Source organism: Lissotriton helveticus, chromosome 4_1 (assembly GCF_964261635.1).
Source record: "Lissotriton helveticus chromosome 4_1, aLisHel1.1, whole genome shotgun sequence".
NCBI lineage: Eukaryota > Metazoa > Chordata > Amphibia > Caudata > Salamandridae > Lissotriton > Lissotriton helveticus.
In genome coordinates, this window is record NC_136063.1 from 928,202,534 (window position 1) to 928,214,885 (window position 12,352).

The window sequence follows — 12,352 nt, forward strand, 5'->3', positions numbered from 1 at the left end:
GATAACATATGCTGGAATGTGCCACAACAATATCAGCCAACAATGTTAAAAAAGGATCACTCAGGACAAGGCTTAGTAACTGCTCTTGAGTTTCTTGGATTAAGAGTAATAAATGCCAGAACTCCAGATGACTTCCCACCTAAACATACATACCACGGGGGAAAGAGAAGATCAAGACTAGACTACACAGTCATTTCAGTATCATTGATGCCATTCCTCTCCCACTTTTCTATTGAGTACACAACCAAGAGTGATCACTCATTTCAACTCATACACTTCAGGCTAAAAATCACTAAACATCAGGCAAATACAATATTTGAAGGAGACATACAAACGGTTGACCTAAAACGCCTCAAATGGTCAAATGAAACAATGGAAACACTTCAGCAACAACTAAAAAAGAAGGTAAGTGCCTGTAAAGCAGAAGCCCAGACTATCACCCAAGCCTGGGAAAAATTTACAGCAGACCTATCTTCTCTAATGTCTACTGGACAAAGGCAGACAAGATATCATGGCCAAAAAAAGTACCCCGAAAAAACAACAACTACAGGACTACGAGCCTTAAAACGCAATCTAAAAAAAAAAACAAGGAGGCTAAAAAGAACAGTACCTGACACAGCAGCCTGGGACAGCGTACGGCAGCTAAGGAAACGATATAAAAAGAAACTCTGGGAATAAAAAAGAAAAATGAATGACAAATTCTGGGCAGAACTGCTTTGTATCTCCAAGAAATCAAATTCAAAATAGTTTTGGCTACCATAAACAAATTGTAGAGACCAGTGAACGTATTATCATGAAATATTCAAGAACGCGAGTGGGCGGAATTCCTGACCTGAAGGTTTTTCGAAACAAATACCCAAGATACAGCAGAAAGAAACTGGCAAATTTTAGCCGACGGAAATGACAAACCCATCTGGATCAAAGGAATCACCAGCTCAGAAGAAGATAAAACCTCACACAAAGAAAAGAAATCGATTGATGGGTTAAAATGCCAAGGGATAATGGCCTAATGATACTAGCATCAAGTCACTCGTTCCTTTCAAGCGAAGGAGTTAGACGCACGATCAAGAAAGCTCAAAATGAAGGTGCTCCTGGCCCCAACGGAATTCCCCAAGCAATTTTTAAACATGATACATCATTTTGGAGTAACTATCTACTTGGCCTATATCAAGAGGTAGAGTCCTTAAACTACATACCGACAAATTGGCAAGGCTCGATACTGACTCCTATATTTAAAGGAGGAGACAGATCAAATCCAGCAATCTACAGGTTGATAGCTCTCCTGGATGTTGAAGCCAAATACTATGCTTCTCTGGTGTTAGAAGAGCTTAAGGCTTGGTCTGATAATCTCAATATTATCCCGGCCAACCAGACAGGCTTCAGGCAAGGAATAGGGACGACAACAAACATTTTAGGTCTATCAATTATGAGAAACAAAGGTAAGCAGAGGAAACAACATCTTTACCTCTGCTTTATAGACCTAAAAGCTGCTTTTGATAGTGTTGATCGCCACCTCCTGTGGAAAAAGCTTCGAGCATGGGCCATTCCTGAAAGGCTACTAAAGGGGATGTTGTTATTCTATTCCAACACGTGGCTAAGAATCAAGATAGGCGATGGATCTAGGCTATCAAGGAAACTAACAACAACCAGAGGCCTTAAGCAAGGGTGTGTCTTGGCCCCTCACCTTTTTAATTTGTTTTTGTCGGATCTTTCACAAAGGCTAGACCGTATCAACTCCCATCCACCAAAACTCGGAAAATTGAGACTTTCTCATCTCTCATATGCCGATGACGTCGTGCTAATGAGCAACACAAACGTTGGTCTTCAAAGAAGTGTGTATGAAATGTCAGCTTACATTTCAGAGAACAAACTTGAAATAAACACGTCGAAGACCAAAACAATGGTGATTGGGAGCCAACTGAGATGTAAACAGACAATCTGGCTTAACGGTAGCCAACTAGAGGAGGTAAACAAATACAAGTACCTGGATTTTTATATCGATAACTCAAGAAACCACACAGAGCAAAAAGGGTATATGGCACAGAGAACAACCTCCCTAACATTTGCCTTCAGTCTATTGGCGAAGCTGAAGGGTCCTTCATACAAACCTCTGCTTGCCGTAATGAAGGCAAAAATTCTACCAACAATAACGTATGCCAGCTTTGTTTTCCATGGAGAAGACAGTGAGATTTTAAACCAACTGGTAGCTTCCATCTACAAAAAAACATTTCAGATACAAAGGTCAGCCTCCCCAGCCCAGGTGCGCCTGGAATTCGGCATACTAGACGAAGATTTGGGCAGAATGTATGCGACAGTCAAAACTTGGTACCGTTTGAAACTAAATTCAGCTACTTCGCAAATCAATGAATCACTTTGGGTGGAAGTAAATGAGGACAAAACTTCCCCTTTTCATCAATTTCTGTTCAAATCTCTCTCAATTACATGTACAACAGAATTATGGAACAAAAATCTGCCATACCAATCGTTTAAACAAGCAATAAATAAAGCTTCAAAAACTCATTCATCACTGCTGGACAAAAACATCTTCAGAACAAGGTCACACGCTTGGATGGTGATAAATAACTATAAGTCCCTTGTTCCGGCATCTTATTTGAGCATACCGTTCTCAATGTCTGTTAAAAAACAATTAATGACATTACGCTTTGGTAAACTACCATCTCTGGCAGATCAGCCAGCCTGGGTGTATACAGGTCCTAAACTATGCCGGCTGTGTAACAGCCAGAAAGAAGATTTCATTCATATAATCTGTATATGCAACAAACTGTACAATGAACGAGTCATGCTCCTAAAATCAAGTTTTAATGTAAGAGGAATTAGGTCATGCAGAGCGACAATAACAGCGTGCCTAAATCCGGAAGATCCCCCTCTGAACGGCAGACTGATTAAATTCCTTAAAGCATTTACTAAGCTCTCTTAAAAAACTGTAAACTTGGTTAAAGAGGAAGACGGTTGATCTTACTGTACTGCATTTTTTTATAATGAATTTTAGAGCAACCAGAAGAGATGAAATGAATGTATGTAAATCCGGAAGATCCCACCCTCTGAAGGGCAGACTGATAAAATTCCTTAAAGTACCTACTAAGCCCTGTAAAAAGACTGGAAACTTGGTTAAAGAGGAAGACGGTTGATCTTACTATACTGTATTTTTTTTATATAATGAATTTTAGAACAACCAGAAGAGACGAAATTAATGTATGGTTTTTTCTCTTATACGACAATGATTTGTTTTCTTTTTTCTGTTTTTAAAAAAAAAATCTTTATTGAAATTTAAGGCATAAGACGTAGTTTCAAGGTTACTTTCGAACTTCCATCTCAGAAGCACATATACATACAGAGTACATTCATAGTTTCTACTGCTTGATCATGTACATAACTAGCCGGTTTCAAACAATAAGAAGTAATAGCATAACCTCACACGTATAAGTCATTTCTTGTAGTACATTGTATAGGCCTTTCGTTTTGTACAGTATATTACTTTAACCATCAGAACATTAAAACTTAAAACTAAAAAGAGTCATCACAGTTTAGTAATCGTTTCGCGCACACACCTTTTTTCTGTTTTTGAAATACTGGTTTTAAATTGTTATGGTTTTAACTAACTAAACAATAAACTTTGATTTGATTTGATTTGATTTGACTGGGTCTGTAACATCACTGGCTCCTGTTGCCTGTACACCGCCAATGCAGATCCTGGACATTGGTGATAAAAGTTCCCAGTTTCCAAAGAAAAGATCAGTTCGAACAAATAAAATGCCAAAAGATTGATTGAAGAGATTTTATTTTATATGTCTATCTATATATATGTTTCAAAACACTGTATTTTTTTCATTTTAAATAGGGGGAGATGTAGTGTCTTGTGAGTTAGAAACGATGTAATCCTTTTTGTTCCTGATGGACTCCTAGAACTGTGACATAAGTGTTAGAGCAGAATGCAAAGAAAGCTGGTTTAGAATATTGAGTTTGCGGTTACACGCAGGCTAGTAAAGACGTGTAACACTAAGCTTTGTGTGTGTCACAGTCATTGGCGGGCACCCAGGTGGGTACTCAGGCTGGGGAGGATGCTACAACCACCATTCAGAAGTATGCTTGTGCAAAGCCACACCGCCAGGAGGAGATTGGTCCGTGTTAGGCTGCACAAATCCTGGAGCACCTGTCCGCATGTTTTATGTTAGGAACACCCATAATGAGTAGCACTGAGGAATGTGAAAGAATCAAAATATGCATCTCCTGTAGGACTATGAGCGGACTGGGTCCTGCCTGGTCTGGACATAGACAGAAAAATAACAAAGGTGTTCATACTGATGACTATTGGTCCCTCTTTTTTATGGACTTGTTCACAGTATTAATTTGGAGGCCAACTACAAAAAGACACAAACCCAGTGGCTACTGGTGATCGTTGAATGTGGTGGGGTATAATAGTTACCCCTAATTCGAGACAGTCAGACTAACTTCTTTAAGGGAGCATTCATGAAATATTCAAGTAAGTTCCCAGAGCTCCCCAGTGCCTCCATAGATAACAAGATTGTCCTTCCTTATAAAAAGATTTATATCTACTGTGTAATGCCTGCATTTTAGCTAGGGGTTCCTCCATATGCAAAGAATTGACTACAGTGTGCCAGTGGCAGACTCCCAAGCATAACACACATCTTACCTCACAATCATTCTTTCTGATTCACTCATTTTCATGTTCATTCTCCCTCGCTCTTTCTTCCTCACACTCATATCCCTCACATTCACTTCCACTCCCTTAAGCACTCATTCATTCCCACTCACTCAGTCTCTCTAATTCGCTCTAACTATAATTCATTCTCGCTCACTTTAAATCATTCTCAGTCCCTCACACTTAGTGCCACTCAATTACACTCTCATTCTTACTCACTCTCATACACTAACACAAAGAGCAACATCGGAATTTGTTTTTGAATTACCTTGCTTACTTATGCTGACCATTTTACCTTAGTTGGAGTACAACAGTAATCCCAGATTGCAAACAAGGAGCCAGACAGATCTGAAGAAACAAGCCGAACAAGATAACATCTTAAGAAAATCTACCTCTTCTGTGAGGTAACCCCAAAATGTTCTCATTTTGCTGAACGTTATATTTTTCCTGGTTTTAGAACTCTGTTCACTTTACCCCTACCAACTATAACCAGTGGTAAAGTAGATGTGGTCTCCCTTTCCTTTGGGCATGGTCAAATTAGTATATTCCTAATTGATATATTTAACTTACTCATAATTCTTTATTACATGATACCTAGAAGTTCCCAGGACCTGAAAGTTAAATACCACTAGTGGATTGTAGCACCTATTGTGCCAATCTCTACTGTAGTAGTACAAACATGGCTTCAGTCCTACCCGTGTCTCCTGACAGAGCAGTGTAAAAACTGAAATTCCTCTTGTCAAAAACCGTTTGACTGGTCAAAACCTCCTTTAAAAATATTAGTAAGTCATCCTTATGCATACCTTGTCATCCACAAGGCAGGGAACATGGTAGGACATGTAGAAATGTAATGTTATCATGTATTTACAGTAAATGGTACCAATAAACTATTTTTCACTGCAGCAGGCCTAGTTGTCCTATGTTGAAAACTAGAATACAGAATACAAATTCTAATACTGTATCTCGTGAATGGGACTAGTTTGAAAAATATTTAAATAGACATTTTTAATAGTTCCTAAAAATCCAATTCAATGGTAAAGTCAGATTCTTAACAAATATTAAGGAAAACTCCCTTTTAGAAAGTTACCTTTTCCACGCCTGATGCTCCTGGAGACTAAATTTGCATGTCTTCTTCCACTTTTGACAGCCAGTAAATAGCATTTGAAGAGGTGTGAAAACTGCTCCTAGAGCAGAGAACAAAGACCTGGGTGTGGGGAGGTAATGCTGTTCCCTTGACACGATGAACTGTGGTGTTGTGACTGGGAACTGGAACTGCTGCTTCAAAGAGGCCTCCCCTACTACAGGCTCATTAGCTGACACCTGGGCAAGGCCCTTTCATTGTCTCCCCAGACAGGCTACAAATACAGTGGGCCTCTTTGAGACATTACAATGTCATTCCAAGGCCTGCTTGACAAGTCATATAGGGTTTAAATAGAACACTAAGGGCACACTTGAATGGCCAGGTAATAGGATGCCACAACATTTCCTGCGTATTCACTGTCTGGTTGCAGAAAAACCCTGCTTTGCTCTACTAGACTTCTGTTTCTGGGTTTTTTAGAGTACAGTGGCTGCTCCAACCTGGATTTTAGTCTTAGACATTAGTGTACATTACAATTACCACAGCACACTCATCACACACCTCCCAGGCCTCAGAGAACAAGTATAGTGTGGCCGAAGATTTCTGCCATCTTGATGCCCAAAGTTGATAGGGTTGGCCCTAGGAACTTTTACCCATTGGTTGGGAATGATTAGGAATCATTCCCACCCATTAGCTCATGCCAGGCATAAATGTGGCACCTCCAGGTACCTCCATCAGCATACTGCTGGGCCTGCGAAGATCAGTGGAGTACTGAACCTACTCTCTGAGAACTAAAGTGATTTAGAAGATAGCATCTGGTCTCCCTCTTGTACCCTGGAGAGAGGAAAGGGCTCTAAAGGTCATAAGGCAGACCTTCGGTTAAAACTTCAGGGACACAACAAGCTACGAGAGGCCTGTTCCTGCAAAGGCCGAGAAGACTAGTGGAAACAGTACCCGGCCTGGCCTTTCTGACACCCTGTGAGTCCCTAAGGGACTCTGCTGAGGTCCTAGAAGTCTTTAGAAATATACTCCTGTGATAGATTGGGACTTAAAGGACTTAAGCCACAAGGACAAATCTTGACAAGGACAAAACTGGTTAGTGTATTCGACCAATGGTTCATCATTGTCAGTCTGAAATTGTACCTTAGGTTCCGGTCTATGGCAACCATTGACTTTGTGCTACTTGGCACTATTCCTACTTAGAGCGTTAAAAATTGATTTTCTTCAGTTCACCTTTTTGGACTTATTTCCTTTTGGTGTTATTTTGTGTATGAAATTCTAATCTATTTTCTAACTCAATTTGGGATTTTTATTGTTTTGCATTTCGACTTACTGCTGTTTTGGAACTGCATAAATTCTTTACACAGCACCCAAGTTAAGCCTTCTTGCTCTGTGCCATAGCTACCCGTGGGTTGAGCTCAGAGTTAATTTAGTGACTTTGGGGGTTCCCTGATAAGGGTTGATTTTGTTCCTTGAGGTATGTAGTGATCTGCCCCAAATAATAATCACATTTCTTAGGGAGATCTACCTTAAAGCCCTTTACCAGTTTATGATAGGGCTGGAACACAGCCCTATCAGAAACTGGGACAAGTCTTGGGACTCCACCCCTGCTGCTCTGTGCAGATGCTAATTGGAATCAGGGATGTTTTAATTAGAGCAAAAATTGTCCCACTTAAGCAGAAAAGCGGTGCTGCCTTAGGCGTGTGCAGTATGTTTGCTAAATATGGGTTGTTTTTTTTGTCAGTGGACTAACTGATGAATTCCGTTGCTCATGTTCAATCCAGGCGTCCATTTTCAGACAGCTGTTTGCTTAAATATTATTCTGTAGATCTGTAATTCAGACTCCCAGGCCTCCTTCTTTTCCTGTCAATAGCTACAGAGCCCAGAGAAGCCGAGAAGCCTGACCTGCATACTAGCTGAACATTGTTCTCACATGAACACCGCCAGAGAAAAGCTCATCAGATGTGTGCCTATGTCAGGGACATACTGTGGTGGCTCATAGGTGGCATTGCGGCACCCTAAAGCTCCGTTTCAGTAGCCACAACTGCCAAAACATAAATGACCTGCATTAACGTAGTGCAAACTGGCCATTGATGGTATTTGCTGGTGGCACTGTGTGGTCATGAACCTTGGTTGTCAGTGTGTACCATGGTGACAGCTATCAATACTGTAGCAGGTGCTTTGGAACTGGAGCCCATAGGTAATAAGGGCTTAATGCACCCCAATTATGGGTGTGTTTACTACATGAACACTTAGCAGTTGGCCCATTGTCCTTTTACTTGATTTAGGGCCCATGTCAGCCTTCCTATGTCACTGGTGTGTGAGTCAACACACATCAGTCTATGTCTGCTTGGATGTTGTATGTGGCTGACCTCAGAAGTAGGGGGGATGTAGTGAGGCGGGGCAGGTGAATGTAAGCAGCTAATGATTTTGAGGATCGGAGGGTGAGAAGTGAGAACCAAAAAAGGTTAAGAGTAGAACCAGCTGGAGATTGGGGTCAAAGAACCAGGACAAACACCAAGAAAAGGACCAGCAGGGCCAAAACCGTTCAAAGAACTAGAGCCACCAGGACCATCATGGGGAACAGCAGAAGGAGGATGAGAGCCGAAAGAATTAGGCCGCAGACAAGGAAGTGGATCAGTGGTGAACTTGAAGGAGGGTGACCAGGACCATCATGAGGGGAAGGAATACAAGGACTTGGACCACGAGGAGGAGTCTGACGACCAGAATCCCTATTTGGAAGCCTGGAGGAGTAGGAGGATCAACATGATCAGGAGTATAAAAGGGAAGAGAATGAGATAAGGCAGTGTAGGAGAGCTACCAAGAGGATACCAACTTCCAGGAGTAGAACACTAGGAGAAAGACCAGCATCATGAGGAGGAAGAGGATCAGGATCACATTGAGCATAGGGGATTGCAGATCATGTTCTATTAGTTAGAGTGGAAGCCTTGTATAAGGGAGCGTACATATGTATCTTAGGCCATGGCCATTTTAAAGAATCCCTCCTGCCCTTTTCAGCGCAGTTAAAGCACTGATGTCATTCAACTACATGGAGTGATTTGATATTGATTATTTTACAAATGTTGATATGAATCACAAAATGTGAGCCAATCAAATAGCTCTTACTGCTGGAGATGATCTGGTTAAATAAAGGTCCTAGCATGGCACTGAACCATCTGCACATGGGTGGTCACTAATACATTCGCAAGCAGGCATCAAACACTCTTTGGGTGGATGCTGGCCCCTGTACACTTTAGCTCAAATGACTGAGATGTATGCTACGTCATGGGAGGATAGAAGGTGGGTTTTGCGGGGAAAAAAACATGAATTAAACCTATTTGAGACCCTTTGCCTCAGAGGAAACTTCAGAAGTTGATTTAAAAACTAAGGGGCAGGGTTGATTTAAAGTTTAGCGGACAGGATTCTCTGTCACAAATGGAGTGAGTGTTGCAGCGTGTCCTTAGATACAGCAATTTGGCTCACCTCAGTTCTTATTCATTCTTGGCGTGCATCTCTTGACTACATCCCGGCTCCTGCAGAGATTGTTGGAACTCTCTTAACTCTCTTGGCACACCAATATTCCATTAGGTTATTGTTTAATCCTATTTACTTGGACTCCCATTCAGTCGTACACACTTTACCTAGCTGATGTCTGATGTGAGGCCACAGAATATAGCTTAATCCTTTTGTGTAGCCTTCCTTTTGATATCTGGTTCCAATCTGATATTATCACACAGGGCCATAATAGGGCCTAGGACCGCACCATGGTCTAGGTGCTTAGTTTTATTCATCTTCGCTTGATTGATTTTGAATCATTTTGTGCATTGATTTATGTATCCAGGCAAACAATGTGTTGTCCTGATGATGATCAAATAATTTAATTGGGTCGAAACATCATTGCCCTAGTCTTTCTGACCCACTTGATTTATGTACAATTGATTCATGGGTGCAGTAGTTCTGTGTTTTGGCAATAGGTGAGCTTGTTTGTGGATACATTTTAGGTCACTGAGTCGTTTCGCCAGTGAATTCTTCTCAACACCTGTTGAGGCTTACCTCATAGGGGTACCCACTTCTACGAATGTGTTTTTATTTTTATTGCTTCAATAAAATGTTGTTTTAACTGTTGATTGGACATCTCCTGGGCATTTTTCTTTGTTCTCAGAGTATTATTTGCTTAATTTATGTTTACGGACACACATGCCTTAAAACATACAATACCCTTGGTCCCTAGATATCCTTGAGTCTCTCTTGTGTTTCTATAGCCTCAAGAGTTTATGCAGCAAATTTTAAGCATAGAACATAAACATGTTGCTGCACACATCGAAATACATATATTTGAACGGTGTTATATTCTTTAAAGCGTGATAACCATATTGTCATCCTGTGTTTGACGATTTTTTTAATTTAAAAATTCTCCCACATTTCCCTTTTTTATATTTTCTAAAATGCATTTTACCTTCTTTACAGACGCTGGGATAGAAAGCGTCTGGGTACACACTTCCAGCCTGATACGCATCCTGGTGTTTTAATATTAGCTGTAGGACAGTAAAAAAACAAGATGAAAGGAAAAAAAACTCAGTTTAATTGGAATGGCCTGTTAATGCTCCTTTTCACTGGTTATAATTAAAAAGTCAAAATATTACAACATTATATTTAGGGTCATTAATATAGAACCATTCAACTAAAAGAATGTGTAACAGGAAAGAACAATGCTAAAATATTAATTATCTCACACAGTTTTAATCATGGCAGTAAATATCCAATTGCACACGTCCTGTGCTCCAAAAAAGCAACTTTGTTAGTGGAGTGTAGTAGCAAGCTGCATAGAATGTGAGGTCCGGCATGGTGTGACTAATTCAAGGACGGGTAGATTGACAAACTGTACTGTTTTCTGCTCCTTGCAGTCTAAACATGGAATATTTTACTGAAGTGGATTGTTGGAAAACCACACATAGTGAATTAAATGTGGGGCTGTAATAGTATGTGTTTGGAGTCAAACATGTTTTCCAAACACACGGGAGCTTGACAGTAATAATTCTTGGTTTAAAATATTTCAAGGTGGTCTATGTTAATGAATGCACTTTCAATTGGTTTCTCACGTTATAGAAGCAAAAGCGGATTAGAGCTGTGCAGTTTATTTTAGACATCTTTTATAGTGACCGTAAGTCAAGTGGTGCTCAGTCTGGAGTATTAAATACATAACTATATGAATATAAATTTGAATTTGTTTGATTATTGACTGAAAACGTCCTTGAATTTTTCAGAATGTGCATGTGACCTGGCAGTATGATTCACTGTTTCGAGCTCAAGATAGTGGGGATAATTTGCTGGACTTATACATTTATTTAGGGGTATATTTTTTAGTTTGTGGCACAGCGCAGCAAGTCACACTGCTGTGCTGCATCACAGGGAAAGGGCAGGAATGTGCCATATTTAAAGAATATGTGCATTCCGTCCTTGGCCCTGTGCTCTCACTATTTTGACTGCCTTGTGCCAATGCTGGCCCCCTTGCACCATGGCATTTCCCCCCTGTACAATTCTGGTAGTCTGTCAAGAGCCCCACTTGGAGGTTTTGGGGGTTGGGGGCTCCCTTTGAACCAGGGTCCCTATAGATCTGAGGATTTCTCAGGTGCCAGCTCTAGCCAAAACAGCAGGCCAAGGACTGTTACTAGTTCTATGACAACTACTCAAGTGAAGATCCTGGGCGGTCTTTAATCAGGGGATTCTCAACCCTACTATTTCAATAGCTCAGGACAAGTTGCTCTGGGACCCCGATGCTAACTAACTTACATCCATCAATCCTCTCCCTCCTGTGTTGGTCGCTTCTTTATTCCTGGTGCCTGCTCATGCAACTGAAGCTCCTGATTCTGGAGCTCAGTTTGAAGCCCCAACAGATGATGATGCATGTTAGAAATGGGGTAGCATGGTGCAGAGCGGGCGAGCCAAACTCCAGAGGACATGTGCAAAGCATCCACGCAGTACACACAGGCGACACACAAGGCACACCACAAAAAGAGGCCACAGCAGATTAGGTAAAAAGAATAACTTTTGTATTGGGTCATACATACAATAGTAATCACAGTAGTCACTATACTGCGCCAACTGGCGCCAGGGCAATATCTACAAGGGGATTATTTACATGGCAGGGCCAATTGGGCCGCTGCCAGGACCATTGCAAAGGGATAAAGGATAAATGAAAAAGGTAAGGCCTTTAGTCTCAATCCTGCAATGAAGACATAAAGCATTATCATTTGGCATAAGGTAGAAACCTGAAGCGTAAATCACAGTGACATAACACATTAAGCAGGAACATCTGCAATGAGCATAACAGGATCTCGGCCAGGCACATTGGGCATAGGAATACAAAATGCGTAAGCAGGTGGGCATTGGCATCAAATGCATAAGAGTAGGCTTAGGTCACCTTAGCTCCGGCAGAAGTCCATTACGCATAAATGTAAATAGGCATAAACAGAGGAACATTGGGGCCTCCTCCTTAACACAGGTGCATCATTTCATAAATCATCCTTAGGCCTAACCTAAAACCTCCTAATAGGCTTCGCTTTAGCAGAAGCAACATTAACAGTGGGCATCAT

General features: G+C 41.0%; 1 protein-coding gene across 1 annotated transcript in view; it reads right to left on the reverse strand.

The window, feature by feature from the left end:
* The window catches only part of GPLD1 (glycosylphosphatidylinositol specific phospholipase D1), a 586,386-nt gene that overhangs the window by 514,006 nt on the left and 60,028 nt on the right, over window positions 1-12,352 (reverse strand). The window contains exon 3 of the mRNA XM_078685714.1: window positions 10,216-10,294. Within this exon, the coding sequence (XP_078541840.1) occupies window positions 10,216-10,294 (79 nt within the window). The remainder of the gene's footprint in view (window positions 1-10,215; window positions 10,295-12,352) is intronic.